The sequence below is a fragment of the Perna viridis genome, chromosome 1 (genome assembly GCF_037379345.1).
Source record: "Perna viridis isolate PV_CMFRI_1.1 ecotype Kerala chromosome 1, ASM3737934v1, whole genome shotgun sequence".
Lineage (NCBI taxonomy): Eukaryota > Metazoa > Mollusca > Bivalvia > Mytilida > Mytilidae > Perna > Perna viridis.
Window position 1 is genome coordinate 19800240 of NC_142445.1, and position 15784 is coordinate 19816023.

At 31.9% G+C, this 15784-nt stretch overlaps 2 protein-coding genes across 2 annotated transcripts; both read left to right on the forward strand.

Annotated features, from left to right (window-relative positions):
* Positions 1 to 5143: 5143 nt before the first annotated feature.
* On the forward strand, positions 5144 to 10405 carry LOC148627664 (uncharacterized). Its single transcript, XM_088576874.1, has 5 exons — positions 5144 to 5352; positions 7545 to 7625; positions 8748 to 8780; positions 9448 to 9554; positions 9919 to 10405. The coding sequence occupies exons 1-5, from the start codon at positions 5253 to 5255 to the stop codon at positions 10228 to 10230; spliced, it is 633 nt and encodes a 210-aa protein (XP_088433000.1). The 5' UTR covers positions 5144 to 5252; the 3' UTR covers positions 10231 to 10405.
* Positions 10406 to 10977: 572 nt separating this feature from the next.
* On the forward strand, positions 10978 to 15736 carry LOC148627665 (uncharacterized). Its single transcript, XM_088576850.1, has 6 exons — positions 10978 to 11146; positions 11592 to 11713; positions 13859 to 13913; positions 14504 to 14690; positions 15009 to 15117; positions 15470 to 15736. The coding sequence occupies exons 1-6, from the start codon at positions 11023 to 11025 to the stop codon at positions 15638 to 15640; spliced, it is 768 nt and encodes a 255-aa protein (XP_088432976.1). The 5' UTR covers positions 10978 to 11022; the 3' UTR covers positions 15641 to 15736.
* The last annotated feature ends 48 nt before the right edge of the window (positions 15737 to 15784 follow it).

The window sequence follows — 15784 nt, forward strand, 5'->3', positions numbered from 1 at the left end:
GCTAGGGTTATTTTAAGGTAGAGGATTAGGATTACTGTAAGGTAAAGGATTAGGGTTATTTTAAGGTAAAGGGTTAGGGTTATTATAAGGTAAAGGGCTAGGGTTGTTATAAGGTAAACACTAGGGTTGTTATAAGGTAAACGGCTAGGGTTGTTATAAAGTAAAGGACTAGGGTTATTATAAGGTAAAGAAAGGGCTAGGATTATTTAAGGTATAGGGTTAGGGTTATTATAAGGTATAGGGTTAGGGTTATTATAAGGTAAAGGGCTAGGTTTATTTTAATGTAAAGGGTTAGGGTTATTAAAAGGCAGAGGATTGGGGTTACTATAAGGTAAAGAGTTAGGATTATTATAAGGTATAGGGTTAGGGTTATTATATGGTAGAGAGAAACGTCACAGGATTTTTTCTGAATTCGTATTCTAGCTGTAATCTAAGTAAGTTTAGTAATAGATCAGTCCTCTGTTTTTTGTCAAATCATTGAAATATACTAAGACTGTAAATTATGAACTTTGAACACCAAAATGCAATATTATTACTTTCAAAAAGCAAATTACAAATAGTTTTTACAAAATTTATCGTACAAATAGGAAAAATGGTTGTGTATAAGCTTTATATAATTCTACACATTACGAGTTAAACATACTATAAATGTTTTGCTCAAATATATTTTTAATACTAAAATACTAGATTTCAAAGTCTTAACATTAAGGGCACCGAAAAAACGCTGGAGTTTTTGGTGGTAATATCAAATTGTAAACAGACTAAAGCTTTCAATTAAACTTAAAAAGTACCAGTTTGAATTTTTCCATTGCCAATACTCAGCCCTTTGTAGTAATTTAAGCAACACATATTCCTATATCAGTAAACCTTCAGGATTGGAAAGATTTTATTGTGGCTGTTGTAGTTAACATCATGTTTCTCTTCTCTAATTTTATATCAGGAAGCTCTTTCATGCCTTTTAGTTTTGAGAGCAGTTCAATACTAATGAAACAAAGCAATTTAGTCGCTAAATATTTATTTTGCTACAGAACTCCTTTGAGAGCGCTTCAATTGCTCAAATAAATTTCAAATAAATTACCGAATGCAAAGTCTTGGACGAAACATAGAAACAAGTAATTTGCAAAGGTAATATCAATAGCAAGAACAAGCTAAAATGTATGTGAGATTCTTAACTTAGTCGAGGCAATCAAAACAAAGGATAAGAACCTCACCAACATTGTAGCTAGAAATCACTTGTTTACCAAATTTAACCATTTATTTACATTTATTCCTTTAATGTCTAATTTTGTGAATAACAGACAAATGAAGATTAAAATGGTTTCTCTACAAGAATGTTCAGGTGTAAGTTGTAAGAGTACTTAAAGCGGAAATCAAAAGCATGTAATCCAGGTACAAAGACCAGAGATGGAAAACAGACAAACACAAAGTAACTAAAATAATACATACGAAGTAACAAAAGTAAATGAGCAACTCCACTAAAAACTCTGAGCATGGACTTGGTGTTGCGGTATGGTAAGCGCCCTTCTTTTTGTTTTATAGAAACACCCGCCGAGTTGTTGATAAAAAGTCAAGTCCAGGGTAGTCGAAAAAGGAAAGAAAAACTATGACACGTTGAACAAATCAGTTTTCATGGTGTAGATGGATCCACTGTAAGGATCCACGTGTTCATGATAACGACCATAACACTTCTGTAGTGTTGACTGCAATCTTGTTGCAACATAACTCTGTTCCAGAAGAAATAGGAAATAGGGAGAGGTGGGTAGGGTCGGGCAATTTAGCCTCCTGTGGCGGAGTCTTATGGTTCCTACTCCGGAAGAATACCACAGTATGGTTCTTTAACGTGCGAGGAACGTGGCATCTTTCCCAACACGGTGCATCACTATGGTTTGCGGTCAGGTTTTCCGTATTATAGCCTGACAACCCCAGCATGTAACACGCCAGGGGTACCCCTTTCCACCGCCTGGGGCACACATCCCAGTTGCTCTGTATACTGCTGTACCCTCTTTCCGATGTATTATTAATATCCCTTTTGGTACGGAACTGATTGCACGTGCTTGGGTCAGAGGTCAGAGGTTGCCGATACTGAACCCGGCCTGTTTCATGAAAACAATAACAAAGATCAGATTATCGGTATTCCATGTAATTTTCAAGTTTTAACCTCAACATAGAATATTTCCAACTTTTCCAAAACCTCTGTATGCCATATTATTTAATCCCTTTTAGAAATGTAAAAAATACGCATGAAACCAATCAATCGATATCGATTTATCGTCTGCCATTTGCAAAGCTTCCCAAACAACAATCACGTGACCAAAATACATCATGTGTCATACAAATTAACTATGGCAATCCAGATTAACAAAAAATGAACATTTTCTGAAGATTTGACAAATTAAAATATCAAACATTTTCCCTTATCTTAAAAACATTCTGCTAGAAAAATTAAATGGAAATTAATAGTTAAGCAGTATTTAACACTAAAAAAGTTCAACAATGAACAAATTTAAGCCAATTTGGGATATTTTTTTAATTTACAGATATATAAAAAACAGTATCACCCAGTTTTTTTTTTTTTTTTTCTGCTGTTGATTTTATTAAAGTTATACATATGTAAAAATGATTTAATTTTCAGAGTTAGGTAGTAAATCAATTTTAAGTAATCTAAAATATTCTAAATGATTTCAATTCTTAATCAATTTCAATTTCAATCAAATGATTATTTGAATAGGAATTGAAATAAGATAAAAATCATTTTGTAATAATTTGCCTTAATAAATGAAGTGTTTAAATTCTCATATATAAATATTTCTCTTTAAATAGATTAAAAATTGATTGTATAATGTTATTTTTGTTCAGTAGAATATTTTTCTCAGTAAATCCAATAGTAGCATATTTCTATTTATTTAGTGGAAATATATTGTATCCCATATGGCTCCCCATACTTGTTTAATCTCTAAACCGGAAATGCACGGATTTGGGGTACGACAACAATAATGAAGGATGATTGACATTTGATTTTCAGTCACTGGTGTAATAATTAAATAGAGACATGCACATAACATAATTTAAAGTGGAAAGTAAAATGTTAGAATTTTATTTTTTATAACTAATATTAGCGTCGTCTGGTCAAATCGGTAATTCGATTGGAAGAACATTATTTTGACCAACAGAATGGGGGTACCCCAGTACATTTAATGAGCAGAAATTCATTCATCCAATAGTCATTGCTGATAATCAAATACTTTAAAAACAAATTAAGCATTACGTAAAATTCCAATGTCGGAGAATTTGATATTTATGTAGTATTTGAAAATAGCAAACATTTTATTGTACAATCATGTGAAGAAACTGTTAGTTTTATAAACGAAACCATGAAAACGGGTGTTATATTTCTTTGAATTAAAGTACATAAAAGAAAATCACAGAAAAGATGTAAGACAACAAAAGAAAGGTTTCAAATAAAAATATAACATTATGGGTAAAGTAATTAAAAAAGCTGTAAACAAGATAAAATGATCTATAAAGAACAAATTTCACAGAAGGATAGATTTCTTATTATATTAAAAAACCATTATGTTTTAGCAGACTGTGTTTTTAAGGTTGGTGTCCTTAACGAGTAGTAAATATAATAATTTGTTCTTTAAAAACTCTTAAAGGGTCTTTTCTTTCTCCTTTAAAATCAGAGAGCTCACAAGGTTTTATCACTTTAATCAACTAGCATTATAAAAGTATGTAACAAATCTTTGTCAGTAGTATCGTTTTTCCCCTCATATAATTAAAATTGGAACGGGATATTCACATGTTCTTCGTATACTTCATATTGCGTTCTTTTTTTTACCCATTGGAAACCGCTCTATTTTGACTACGTATCTGAAACAAAGAATGATTAACAATTCCAGAAAATTAAATACAAGTTCCTAACAACTGGGGTATTTAATTCCGTCATGATGAAACACAGACGACTGTAAAGTATTTGAATCTATATTTGAATTACTATAATTATGTTGTCTGAATAGCTTTAAGGGGAGTAGTTCCATTTATGTGGATTAAAATATACTATGTTCAGGAAATGGGCCAATTTGAGTGCCTTGAATTGACATTCTAGGAACCAGTTTAAAGGTTTTGGTATTGTAAGAGTAAAGACTAAGCTCGTTTAATCTATTTTTTATTATTTGCGCATTTATTGGTTCAATTTATTCGATTCTTAACATAGTGTCATACTTTCAATGATTTTTCTTCATTCTGTTAAATAATCAGATTAATAGTAAAATCGAGAGTTGTTTGAAAAAAGTCTTATTTTTGACACATTTTAAAAAAAAATCAAACAAGGCGATTCATGCATGTCAAACCCACCGAATTCAGTTTAATTTCTTGTTCAAAAATAGTTACTTAGTTTTTCATTTGGTTGTTGCGCTTTTGAGATAAAAATTATACAGATTGTACATGAAATTGGCACTTTGCAAAAGTCATCGTTCTTGATTTGATTTCCTTCGGTTGGTTTTAGTGGGAGATGAATGTATGATTTTCTAAGAAGTGCAGATCAGAATGCAGAAATGACTATCGTTAAGTGAAAGTATAGCATGTGTAGACTGAAAAAGCACCGTTTATTTGGTGGGTTTTTCTTTACCATGAATCATTTTACCACTGGCAATGTCTGAATATTTTGTTAGCTGGTACTTAATGACAAAGGGATACAGTCACCTAGTTTAAGAACTAATATATTGATATGCGTTTTGTTGGATCTGAATCACAAAACATTATACAATAAAAATTATATGTTATTATAATTAATACCTAATGCAAAAATCTATCTTTATGATGATTGCCGATTTCAGCCAATGTCCGTATATGTAAGCCAATATTTAGGACGATACTAGAAAAAATAATTGGCTTTCTATAAAAAAAAAAAAAAAAAAACTGAATGGAGATATTGACTTTATAACAGGTATTATTAAAATCTCAGACGAAACTTAGAAAAGCCATGATTACAGACGCCAGAATATTTACTGTTAGTAATTTCAACCAGTTGTTTAAACATCGGATAAAGGGCTGTCCACAGGAAGTAAAGTAAGCCAGCATACATGCGCTATAAATTGATGTTAATAGTTATTTGTAATACCAGATCATTATTGGCTCCAATTACAATTATTCTTCTGATCGACGTACATTGACGTATATAATTGTTTACTATAACATTGAATGACTTTAGTTCTGTGATGTAGATTGCAAGCATTATCTTCGTAGTGAGAATAATGGCCACAAGCAATGGTAATCACTTAACAAACCCAAAAGGTGGTAAAACGGTGGTCATTGCGTTTGATGGGAGTGATTATGCTAAATATGCTTTGAAATGTAAGTATTAATATGATTGCTACATATTTATCATACTATCATGATGTTTATTTTGTAGATGAAAAAAATGTAAGTTTAGAATAACAAGAATTCAAGACATTTTATTGTGAAAAAAAACTGCATTCACTTTTTTAACGAAGCAAAATCAAACATGTTTTCTATTTTCAAATAATATATACTAAAATAAAACGTTAGCTATGTTTTTCTTGTTCCTTTGTCAGTCATTCAAACATGAATTAGAGACGTATAAATAAGTCAATAGATTACAAATTGGTTTCCGTATTCAGGTATTTAGGTATGACAGTTCAATGCATATATTTAAATATTGCATTACTAAAATCACTCGTTTTTTTATTGTGAAATGGTAACTGTGTGGATGTTTACAATTTTGCTTTTCTTCAAGAATTCAGACATGTATGTCAAACTTTGTCATGCTAATTTCCTATTTTGCACTTAAAGTATTATTAAGCTTTTTATGAAAACTTGTCACTTCAATCGGTGTTCTATTGTTGGATTGAAATAGTGCATAAATGAATCATTATTCTATTCTAACAAACTTATATTTATGATAGACAGAAAAGTTTGGAGGCAGCCATTTTTATAATGAAACCTTGCAATAAATTGCGTTATACACTTTGCATAATTATTTAATTTGTATCGATCAATGGAATGAACTTTGCTGAATCAAAGACATCAAAATGTTCTCAGACTACATCTTCGGCCAATATAATTTATATCAACCTCTGCAAATGACTATAATTGCATCAATCACACATTCAATTGTAAATACACTGTGCTGTATTTCTAAAACAATCATATAAAAGTCTGTTTCTCTACAATCAATATTGCTAATCTAAAGGCTGATCTAATTATTCTGAAAAAAAGATCAAATATACTTAGGTTTGCATCCTTGTGTAAATTAAATGACAGTCACAGATAACAAGATGAACTTACTTTCAGTGTCAATTTTATTATCTGAGTCAAATTAATTATTGGAGAGAAAAAAAAATTAATTGTGGAAATATAGATGCCAAGTTACTATTCGATAATGATAAATGTTGACTGTAAATGGATATATCAAGTAATAATTGTAAGCCTTGTGGCGCAGCTTAAATGACCACAAATGTCAAACCTTGAACATTGTAAGTAATTTAAACAAGATATTTCAGCTTGTATAACGTTTTTAAAGGTTGTGACCACAATTTTCCTTTCCTCCTTTGCCTACCCCGGAGTCTTTTTATGTGCAACTAGGTGGGTGTTTCTAGAAAAGCAGAGGACGCTCACCCTACCGGTGCACCTGGTCCATGCTCTCAGTTTTAAGTGGTCCGAGTTGTTCATTCGCTATTGTTAATTTGTATGTATTATTTTAGTTACTCAATGTTCTTTGCTGTGTATGTCTGTTTTCTTGTGTTCTTCTCAACAAAAAAAAAACATCTTCAATAAAATGCTGCTACAAATATGTTCAAATCAAAATAGATAAAGATATCGTAAAGAGCTGTGCGGTCGATATTTTTAAAAAATGGTACGGACTACAATATGTATATTCATCAATGTGAACTGATGCATCAGGAGTTTCCTTCGCTTTCATGACTTGCCAACGTTTTATTTAAAGGTTGCGACTACAATTCTGTGTTAAATAGTCATTGTCTTACATTTTACCTGATACAACTTCAATATCTTCTGTTCAGTATTCTTACACAAGAAATGTTCCGAGTCTACGATTGGTTTATGTTGTGTTAATCGTTTATTTAGGATCCTTTTGATATCTTTTTTTTCCTTTCGTACTATTCGGTTTTGGTACGTTTTGCCTCTGAAAAATGTTATTTTTATTGCAATCATACTTCAAACTTTAGGGATAAGAGAGAAACCATTCGATGTAATAAGACTATGAAAATGTTGTATCTTTCATATTTAACAACAAACAACTTTTCCCCGAGATACTTAATTCTTTTGTCAACAAATTTTAATCTATATCACAGAATAATCCTTCCCGTTCTTAACTTCTTTATATATTGAATTTTAGAATATCGACTTCAATTCGTTCCATACGTGTTGAATGTGAATCGTATGTCCATTCAACTGTGCTCAGTTATTATAGTGGAAAGCTGTTTTTTTCTTAATTTTACAAGATATCATTTTCTTATTTTTCATTGATAATTACATACATAGTATTTTTTCTGAATCATTTCTAGATTTTAAGGACCATGTTTATTTACCAACAGACCAAGTATTTGTCGTTTACTGTGTGGAACTCAGTGAAATAATCACAACAGGTACTTAAAATAAATTCAAAATGTGGATTAAGTTAATTTATCTTATAATTAGTAGTTATTTTTCTCACAACTACTAGTAAATCCTTTGTATGGTACATGAGTAATGCTTAATGTTAATCATATCCGGATTATATTATTTTTATTGATTATGAAATTACAGATTGTTATAGTATAAGAAATTATATTAATTTGGAATCATATAATGTTATACTTAAACAAAGTTTTAAGCATTAGAACATTGGTCTATATAACCCTCATGTATCTTAAACTTTTAACTAAAATGTGATTTTTCCCTACACTCCTATTTTAGAATCAATGTGTTCCAACAAATAAAGTCGAGTATTTATACATGTTATAAGCGATTTGTATACGAATTGAATCTAAATTCTAAATTCTTAAACTTTCAAGTCTTCCTGGAATTAAATAATTGAAAGCCTGAAATCGTTTAAATTGCATAATATCTAATATTTAACATCGAAAAACAGATCTTTACTGTCCGATTCTAGGTTTAGAAACAACAAATACAATTCTTAGTCAGAAATGAAACATTCTGTCAGATGGTTCTGTATCTTAAGTTGAGCCTTAGATCAACGGTAAATTGTAGAAATTAATTGTCGATTTTAGAGAAATCCCATTTTTAAATATTGCTTAGTAAATAGTGACAATAAAAATAGCCACAATCTTCCAATGGGGAAAAACTATTGCAAAAAAAAACGTTAACCATTGCTTACTACAGAGAAAAAAATATACGGGTTTGCACTCAAATCTTCGTCTCTGTTTCATCACGTTTGTGCCGTAGGAGTACGTATTTTTTTTATTACTCAAAAACTGTAAAGCACAATTTAAGTGTCGTGGTATTTTTAAAAAATTATATCATATAGTACAGTACAATATCAAATTTTAGATTTCTTTCAATCATGGGACTTAGAAGCTATAGGAATTTAATGATATCATATACCAATAGATTTATTTCAGATTTTAAGTTACAATGCTTCCTACTCCCCTGGGAGTTGATGAATTGAGGAATACGACAAATGATCCTAGTCCATGGATACTTCTCTGGACTAGATGAATTAACTCTAACAGCACCACATATTTGCTTTCCTTTTTTCTATCTTTCAGAGAAAACAATTTACGGTTTGAGCGAATCAGGAGGTAACTTATATATATCTTAATTAACTCTTTCTTTTTTGAGATATCAGCACATACCATAAATATGTTCATGCTTCATCACAGAATTATTAAAAAAATAAAATAGAGACTTAATACCGGATTAATTATGAGATGTATAGTTGTACACAGTACAAGGCAGATTCATTACATAATTGTACATATAACATACGAATATTTGATATCAGTTCAAGCATATTCTAGTTGAAGCCAGAAATTACAAGTGTAATGCGAATACGTTTTGTTCGAAAGTCTTGCATTAATCGTACCACTTTTAGGACCTGATATTTAGAAGCTAATTCTTATTGTAAACATGGTTGATATGAATGAATACCCAAAATAAAACATGAAATTAATTAAACTTCACTAAATTACAAACATATTCATGAAACAGATTCAGATTCAGATTCAGATTCAAATATTTTGTTTCATAGTCTTAGCACTTGTATTACATTACTGCACAATGAGAAAAAATATGTCGCACAAATGTTTAAAAAAAAATGAAACAGGGTACTCATAGAAATCGACATACTATATCAGTTCAGTTGTTCATGAACAGATTTGGTCTTGTGGTAACATTATTCAACATTATTCACAATTACTTCACACTGTAATAAAATCATTTCTATGTTAACATTGATTTGCTTTACAGCACATATTTCCCTAGAGAGCCATGATTTTAAGGAACTTATTCAAAAGGAGATTACAAAAATAAAGAATAAATTGATCGAATTTTCATTATACATGAAGGAAATAAAGGTACTGAGTATATTAATAGATAAAAGTTTAAAATTATGTAAGAAGTAGAGTGCTATAGACATACTTGAAATCTCCATTTACAAAAACCGATCTTTCAAATCTTTAATCCCAAAAAAATAACTATATAAAAAAATTCTGAAACTGCTGAGAATTATATAAACACACAGAAACACACCTGAGCAAGTATAGACAAAAGGATATGAGCATTGGAAAAATAGGATGACAATAAAGGCACGATTACACGAATAAGTATATCGCTACTGACTTATGTAGATATCTTTTTCTTTTGTTAATTGTCAAATACAGTGTAAAAACCATTTCAGGTACAACACGAATTTTTAAAACATCAGCAGTTTCTTTTCAGCTAAATGGAACAGTTAAAAGCACTCATGCTAATTCTCCAGGAGTTGGAATAATACAAATTGCTAATCAGCTAGATGCAGAGTTTATTGTTACCGGAAGTAGAGGCCATAGTACAATTAGGCGGACGTTTTTGGGAAGTGTTAGTGACTATATTCTGCATCATTCAAACGTACCTGTGCTGATTGTGACTTATCCCAAGGACAACAATAAAGATAAAGAACCTGCAGTCAATCATAAAGATCACGGAGTAACTAAAGAAAATCACGAAGATTTTATCATCAAACATAAAGAAAAACACAAAGGAAAACACTGATTTGATTATTACATTCAGAAGTGGTCGTTTACGCTGAAGAGTTGTTGAGGCATCAAAATGTCCAAACCAATTGGTGTAGCTTGTGATAGAGATCACATACTTCAGTTATAAATATGAGATGGTCAATCTACAACAGAGTATAATTTTTGTTATGTATTAAATTATTGTACTCTAATGTTTTATATTGTTTATCTTTTATAAATTGCCTATATGTCTGATAATGTCGTTTCTACCTTTTAAAAATAAACAAGAGATTTATACTCATAATTTAAAATATGCAAACGATACTATAACATATAACTTTTTGAAAAGATAACCGATTTTATTTGCAGACCGAAAATACAAATAAAATGATTTAAGAAAGCAGTAAGACGTACTTGATGTTTCCAGCTGGTCAAAATCAAATCTGTCATTTTTCTAAGTTTACCATTAATGAGTGGAATTAAAATTGTCCACGGGAAGTAAAAAAATTAAATTGTATTTGTCGTGGCGTTAATTAGTATTTAGTAAATTGATTAATTCAATGTTCTTAAAGTTTTAAATCACTCGATATGAAAAATGTGTTTTACAGACACCTAAATGAAGAAAGGTGTGTAAAATGGTCTTAATGTAAAATGCTACAACAATTATAATTTATCTATAATGAATCTATATTTGTGATTCCAATGCCTTGACCACTGGTATATAAGCCAGGTTTAATGCCCTAGACACATGTCAGCGTATATGTTATCAAGACAGATAAGGGACATAAAACCTCAATTCGTGACAACCACAGACGTTATTGAGGAAAACATGTTGGTCGTAACACTGGTGCTAGTTCTTATTGGTATTGTGTCTGGTAACATCACCGGAACACGCCCAACATCGGGCACTTGTCTCTGTGTTCAAGGAACTCATGTTAATGCTCATACATCCGGTATGTATATTCATATTTTTAATTTGGAATGAAATCAACGATTACCGCGCTTGCATCCAAGTAATGTAGACTTTTTTGTCGAAAATGTTGATCTAATTTCACATTTTACTTGTCTTTTTGTATTTTGTTTTGAAAATGTACGATTCGTGGTATTTGAATACAACTCTGTTGGGGTTTACTTCACTGTAGGTAAGAACATGTACATTTGTGAATCAAATGTCCTAACAAATTCCAGATATATACATGTAAAAGCATTGTCCAGAATAAAAATCCAATAAAATTCTGTGTGGAAGAAGCTAGTCCTTGCCCTATGTCACTTCCGGTGTAACTTGTAGTACGTAGATAGGCAAGTGTATCTGTTTAATGACACTCTATTTTAAGTTACTCTTTAGAGCGCCCGTATTGTAATACATCTACCATAATTACAAGTTTATTTTCACTTCAGCTGGTGTAAGCACACCAGTTCACGCATCACTGAACACTGGAGATTGTTTCAAATTCCATGGTGGAATTTTGACAAAGGATCATTATACATTTTACCAGCTACAGCATGTTGTAGGATCTGAGGTAAGTTAATCTTTTGACACTTTTTTTAAGTATATATGGGAGGACATTTGCTATTGATATTAGTTTTGACAAAGTATCAGTACAATAAATTAAATAAACGTCTAAATATGTTTAACATCACCAGAAGATGGTAAAATTTACATTGAATATTTCGGATAACTGATATCCTTCTTCAGCATAAAACTAAAAAACCTTTACGAGCATAAAACTCACAATATTCAAGGTCAAAACAGATTCAGAAGCTGAATCACGTACACTGTGGTTGATTGTACCTTTATTAAAGGCACACATAAGCAAATGGTAAGGAGCCTGAATGAAAATAACAAAGGGGATCTTTTTATCAAAATTAAAAGTAAAAATTAACAGTAGAAAACAATTAAAAAAAGTCAAAATGTAGTAGTACGGCGTATTGATGTATATCATGTAGTGCTGTACTAGCCTTAGACCAAGACCTAAATATGAATTATTTTTTTTACTCGTTTATTCCATCTGGAGAAGTTGTTTGTAATTTCTTCATCCAAAAGCTTTCCCGATATACTCTTTTACATTTTGACTAGTTTTATTATGTTCTATGATCGTAACAACAATGTTGTGGAGATCCTCCTGGGTGTGTCCGGCGGATCTAAGATGGCGACTTAGAGGGAGATCTGGTTTGCATTTATAGTCACTGCGATGACCATTCACACGCCTGTTGAAAGGTTGTTCTGTTTTGCCAATGTACTGCATACCACATCGGCACTGGAGAAGGTATATGGTATTTTCGGTTTTGCAAGTCACGTCGCTAAAAATTGCAAATTCCTTTCCAGTGCAGTACCTTTTAAACGTATTGGTGTGCAGTATCTGGGTACAGGTCTTACATCTTTTATCTCCACATGGTCGGCACTGGCCCGTTGTATTTTGTTTGGGCTGAGATGAAATCTCTGCTCTTACTAGGGCGTCTCTTAGGCTCCTAGGTCTATGGAATGCCTGGACCGGGGCCCCAGGAAAGAGCTTGGAGAGCTTAGGATATTTTTGAATGTCTTTCCAATTTGAATGCAGTAACTGCGAGACTTTCCCAAAGGCTGGATGGTATGTAAGCACAAAAGGACCCCTTTTGTTCTTTTTCTTAGGTTTGTACTTCACATTGGATCTTCACAGCAAACCTACTGATAGTCACCAATACATATATCTCAATAGTTGTCATCCAAAACATTGTACTAAAAGCATACCATACAGCCAGGCACTTCGAATTCGGCGTATTTGCTCATCTGACGATACCACCAACAAACGTCTAGATGAATTCCGTGGTCATTTGTTATCGCGTGGCTATAAATCAACAGATATAGATCGGGGATTTGAACGTGCTAACAACATCAGCCGTAAAGATCTCCTCGAGTACAAATCTAAGAAAAATGTGAAAGAGTATCTCGGGAAAGCTTTTGGTTGAAGAAATTACAAACAACTTCTCCAGATGGAATAAACGAGAAAAAATAATTCATATTTAGGTCTTGGTCTAAGGCTAGTACAGCATTACATGATATACATCAATACGCCGTACTACTACATTTTGACTTTTTTTTTTAATTGTTTTCCACAGTAAATTTTACTTTTTACTTTTCAACGATGTTAGAACTGTCAAATTTGCGATGCAAAGTTTTGGTCGTTTCCTCCGCGGGACTCGAACTCGTACCGCCGTATATATAGAGTATTGATGTTTTTACCTGTTTGACCTTTGGCGAATCACTACCTGGTCCATGCTCCCAGTTTTTAGTGGAGTCCAAGTTGCTCATTTAATTTTGTTACTTTGTATGTATTGTTTTAGTTATTTTATGTTCTTTGTTGTGTTTATCTGTTTCCCATGTCCGGTCTTTGTCTCTGTATTACATTCTTTTGGTTTCCGCTAGAATCTTGGTTCCCTTGATTACTCTTTGAGACTATTCGCATTTCTTAGTTTTCTTGTTACTTAAGCGAAATAATCCATGAAACGCATATTAACGTTGTTATTCTAACTGACTAATATACCAAGTTTGATAAAGGTGAAAACTCTTAAACTCTTTAGATTATTCGAGCTAACTTTTGCATTTACATGTAGCTAGCATTTTTTAAATATTCTAGACTACTGTTTTGATTTAGATGATATTATTCTGATATTAAGTATCGTTACAGAACTTGTGGGTAGCTGGAAATTATCTTAATACAGCAGCAGCCAGCAAATGTACGGGTAAGTTGTCCTGATAAGGTTTGGCTTTTGATCATGTACCGGGGAAGGTTTCTTGCAGCAGATCCTAAGTTGTTTCAGTTGTTCTGATTTGTGCAACATAGTACTAGTATCTTTCTCTGTGATTAGGCTGTTTAATTTAATTTCACGGACTAATTATGATATTACAACATAGACGATTTGATACAAACAAATGATAAAAAAATCCGTCTTTGTGATCAATTGTTGTATGGGTGTGTCGCACTGTGTGTGAAGCTTGGTTGAAAACAAGGTTGTGACATTTCTTACGTTATTCTTTTTTGGTTTGTTTTTGATTGTTTGTGTTGTTTTGAATTTAGGGGTGTTTTGTTTTTGTTTTTGTTGTTGGTGATGGTTATTGGTTCTAGTAAATGATTAGCTAGCAAGTTTTTTTTAATGAAACTGTTGAGTGTGATTTAAACTTTTAGTTGTAGTTAAGAAGTTACGAGTACTTAAACTTAACATTTCTTGACCTGTCAAAATGAATCTATAACGTGAAATAGCTTTTGTGTATGTATCAATATTCAATCACAAATCTTGATAGTATTCAAAATGCCCCATTATATTAATTGTAGCAACGTCTTCCTCCGGAGGTTCCTGCAATGATGCTGTTGCCAAGGACTATGCTTGTAAAATTCTTGCCCTTCATAACGCTAAAAGGATCCATCTCTGGAACCGTCACCCTTCTGGAGAACATGACAATGCCTATGCTTACAACAACATCGTAGATGCCTGTCATGGAAGACCTGCATCAAGATCACAGTAAGATAAAATTGAAAAATCAGTTTCAGAATTTTACCCGAAAAGAAGCAAAAGTTATGATGAAACATTTAAGCTTGTCATAGACATGATGGTGTTTATACACATCACACGCACTAAAAAAACTACCGAATGAAATGACTTCCATAAACCTTTTTTTCTTTATTTTTCTATAAAGATTTTAAGTTAAACAAAATTCTCAAAATGTATTATAACAAGATATTTAAAAAAACACTAGCGTATTGCATGTATAATATTCAAATTTAACAAAATTAAGTTTATAGACGTTAACTTCATTTTACACACCTGTATTCTTTCTAGTTATACTTGTCCAGAGTGTAGAAGTCCAGGTGCTCCTGGTGGTCATGTTTGTCTCCACCGCAAACTTCTGCAATACCTGTATGACATCGGTTCTTCCGGATACGTTCACGTGGGTATACTTGTCTGAGCACGCATGTCTATCATTTGTACTTCCATCCAATGTTATTGTTGGTGTTCTGTCGGGACTTTCAAACACATTTTGTAATTTGGCGATATTAAGATTTTTTGTGAAAATTACACTGGTTGGCTCCAATAATAGACGATTGGTTTGAATGCTCAAAGAGAGGTCCTTGTGATGAACCAAAACGAATTGAAATAAATTCAAGTGTTTGCTTGTATGACTGAGTTGTTTGATTAAGTACCTTATGATTTCAATCACTATCATTATTATAATAATTTATATGAACATTTACTTATTTTCAAATGGGGTAATTTGCTTACATCATGAGTTTTATTTCTAGGTTAATGAAATAGCAGGTGCTTGTCATAGCTGTCATAGCCGTCATTACTACGGGCAAGCTGTTGATCTTGACAATGGTAGAAACAGTCTATTTCTCTCCAAATGTCGGGAATATGGTGGTTCAGAGCCTTTGAATGAAGGAAATCATATTCATTGTGGCTTCCGGTTGTAACCATTGGATTATACAGTCCGGAAATGAAATTTTAATTTCTTTAATTGCTTTAATTGTACTGTATTTTGACCTTCGAAATAAAAATGATGCTGATAATACGTGTATGGAAAATTGATTGTGAACCATTTATCACTGTAGCAACTT

Coding starts and splice junctions, on each gene's coding strand:
- LOC148627664 (XM_088576874.1), top strand. CDS start 5,253: ATGGCCACAAGCAATGGTAATCACTTAACAAACCCAAAAGGTGGTAAA. Junction 5,353..7,544: donor TGCTAAATATGCTTTGAAAT/GTAAGTATTAAT, acceptor AATCATTTCTAG/ATTTTAAGGACCATGTTTAT. Junction 7,626..8,747: donor CAGTGAAATAATCACAACAG/GTACTTAAAATA, acceptor TCTATCTTTCAG/AGAAAACAATTTACGGTTTG.
- LOC148627665 (XM_088576850.1), top strand. CDS start 11,023: ATGTTGGTCGTAACACTGGTGCTAGTTCTTATTGGTATTGTGTCTGGT. Junction 11,714..13,858: donor AGCATGTTGTAGGATCTGAG/GTAAGTTAATCT, acceptor GTATCGTTACAG/AACTTGTGGGTAGCTGGAAA. Junction 13,914..14,503: donor AGCAGCCAGCAAATGTACGG/GTAAGTTGTCCT, acceptor TATTAATTGTAG/CAACGTCTTCCTCCGGAGGT.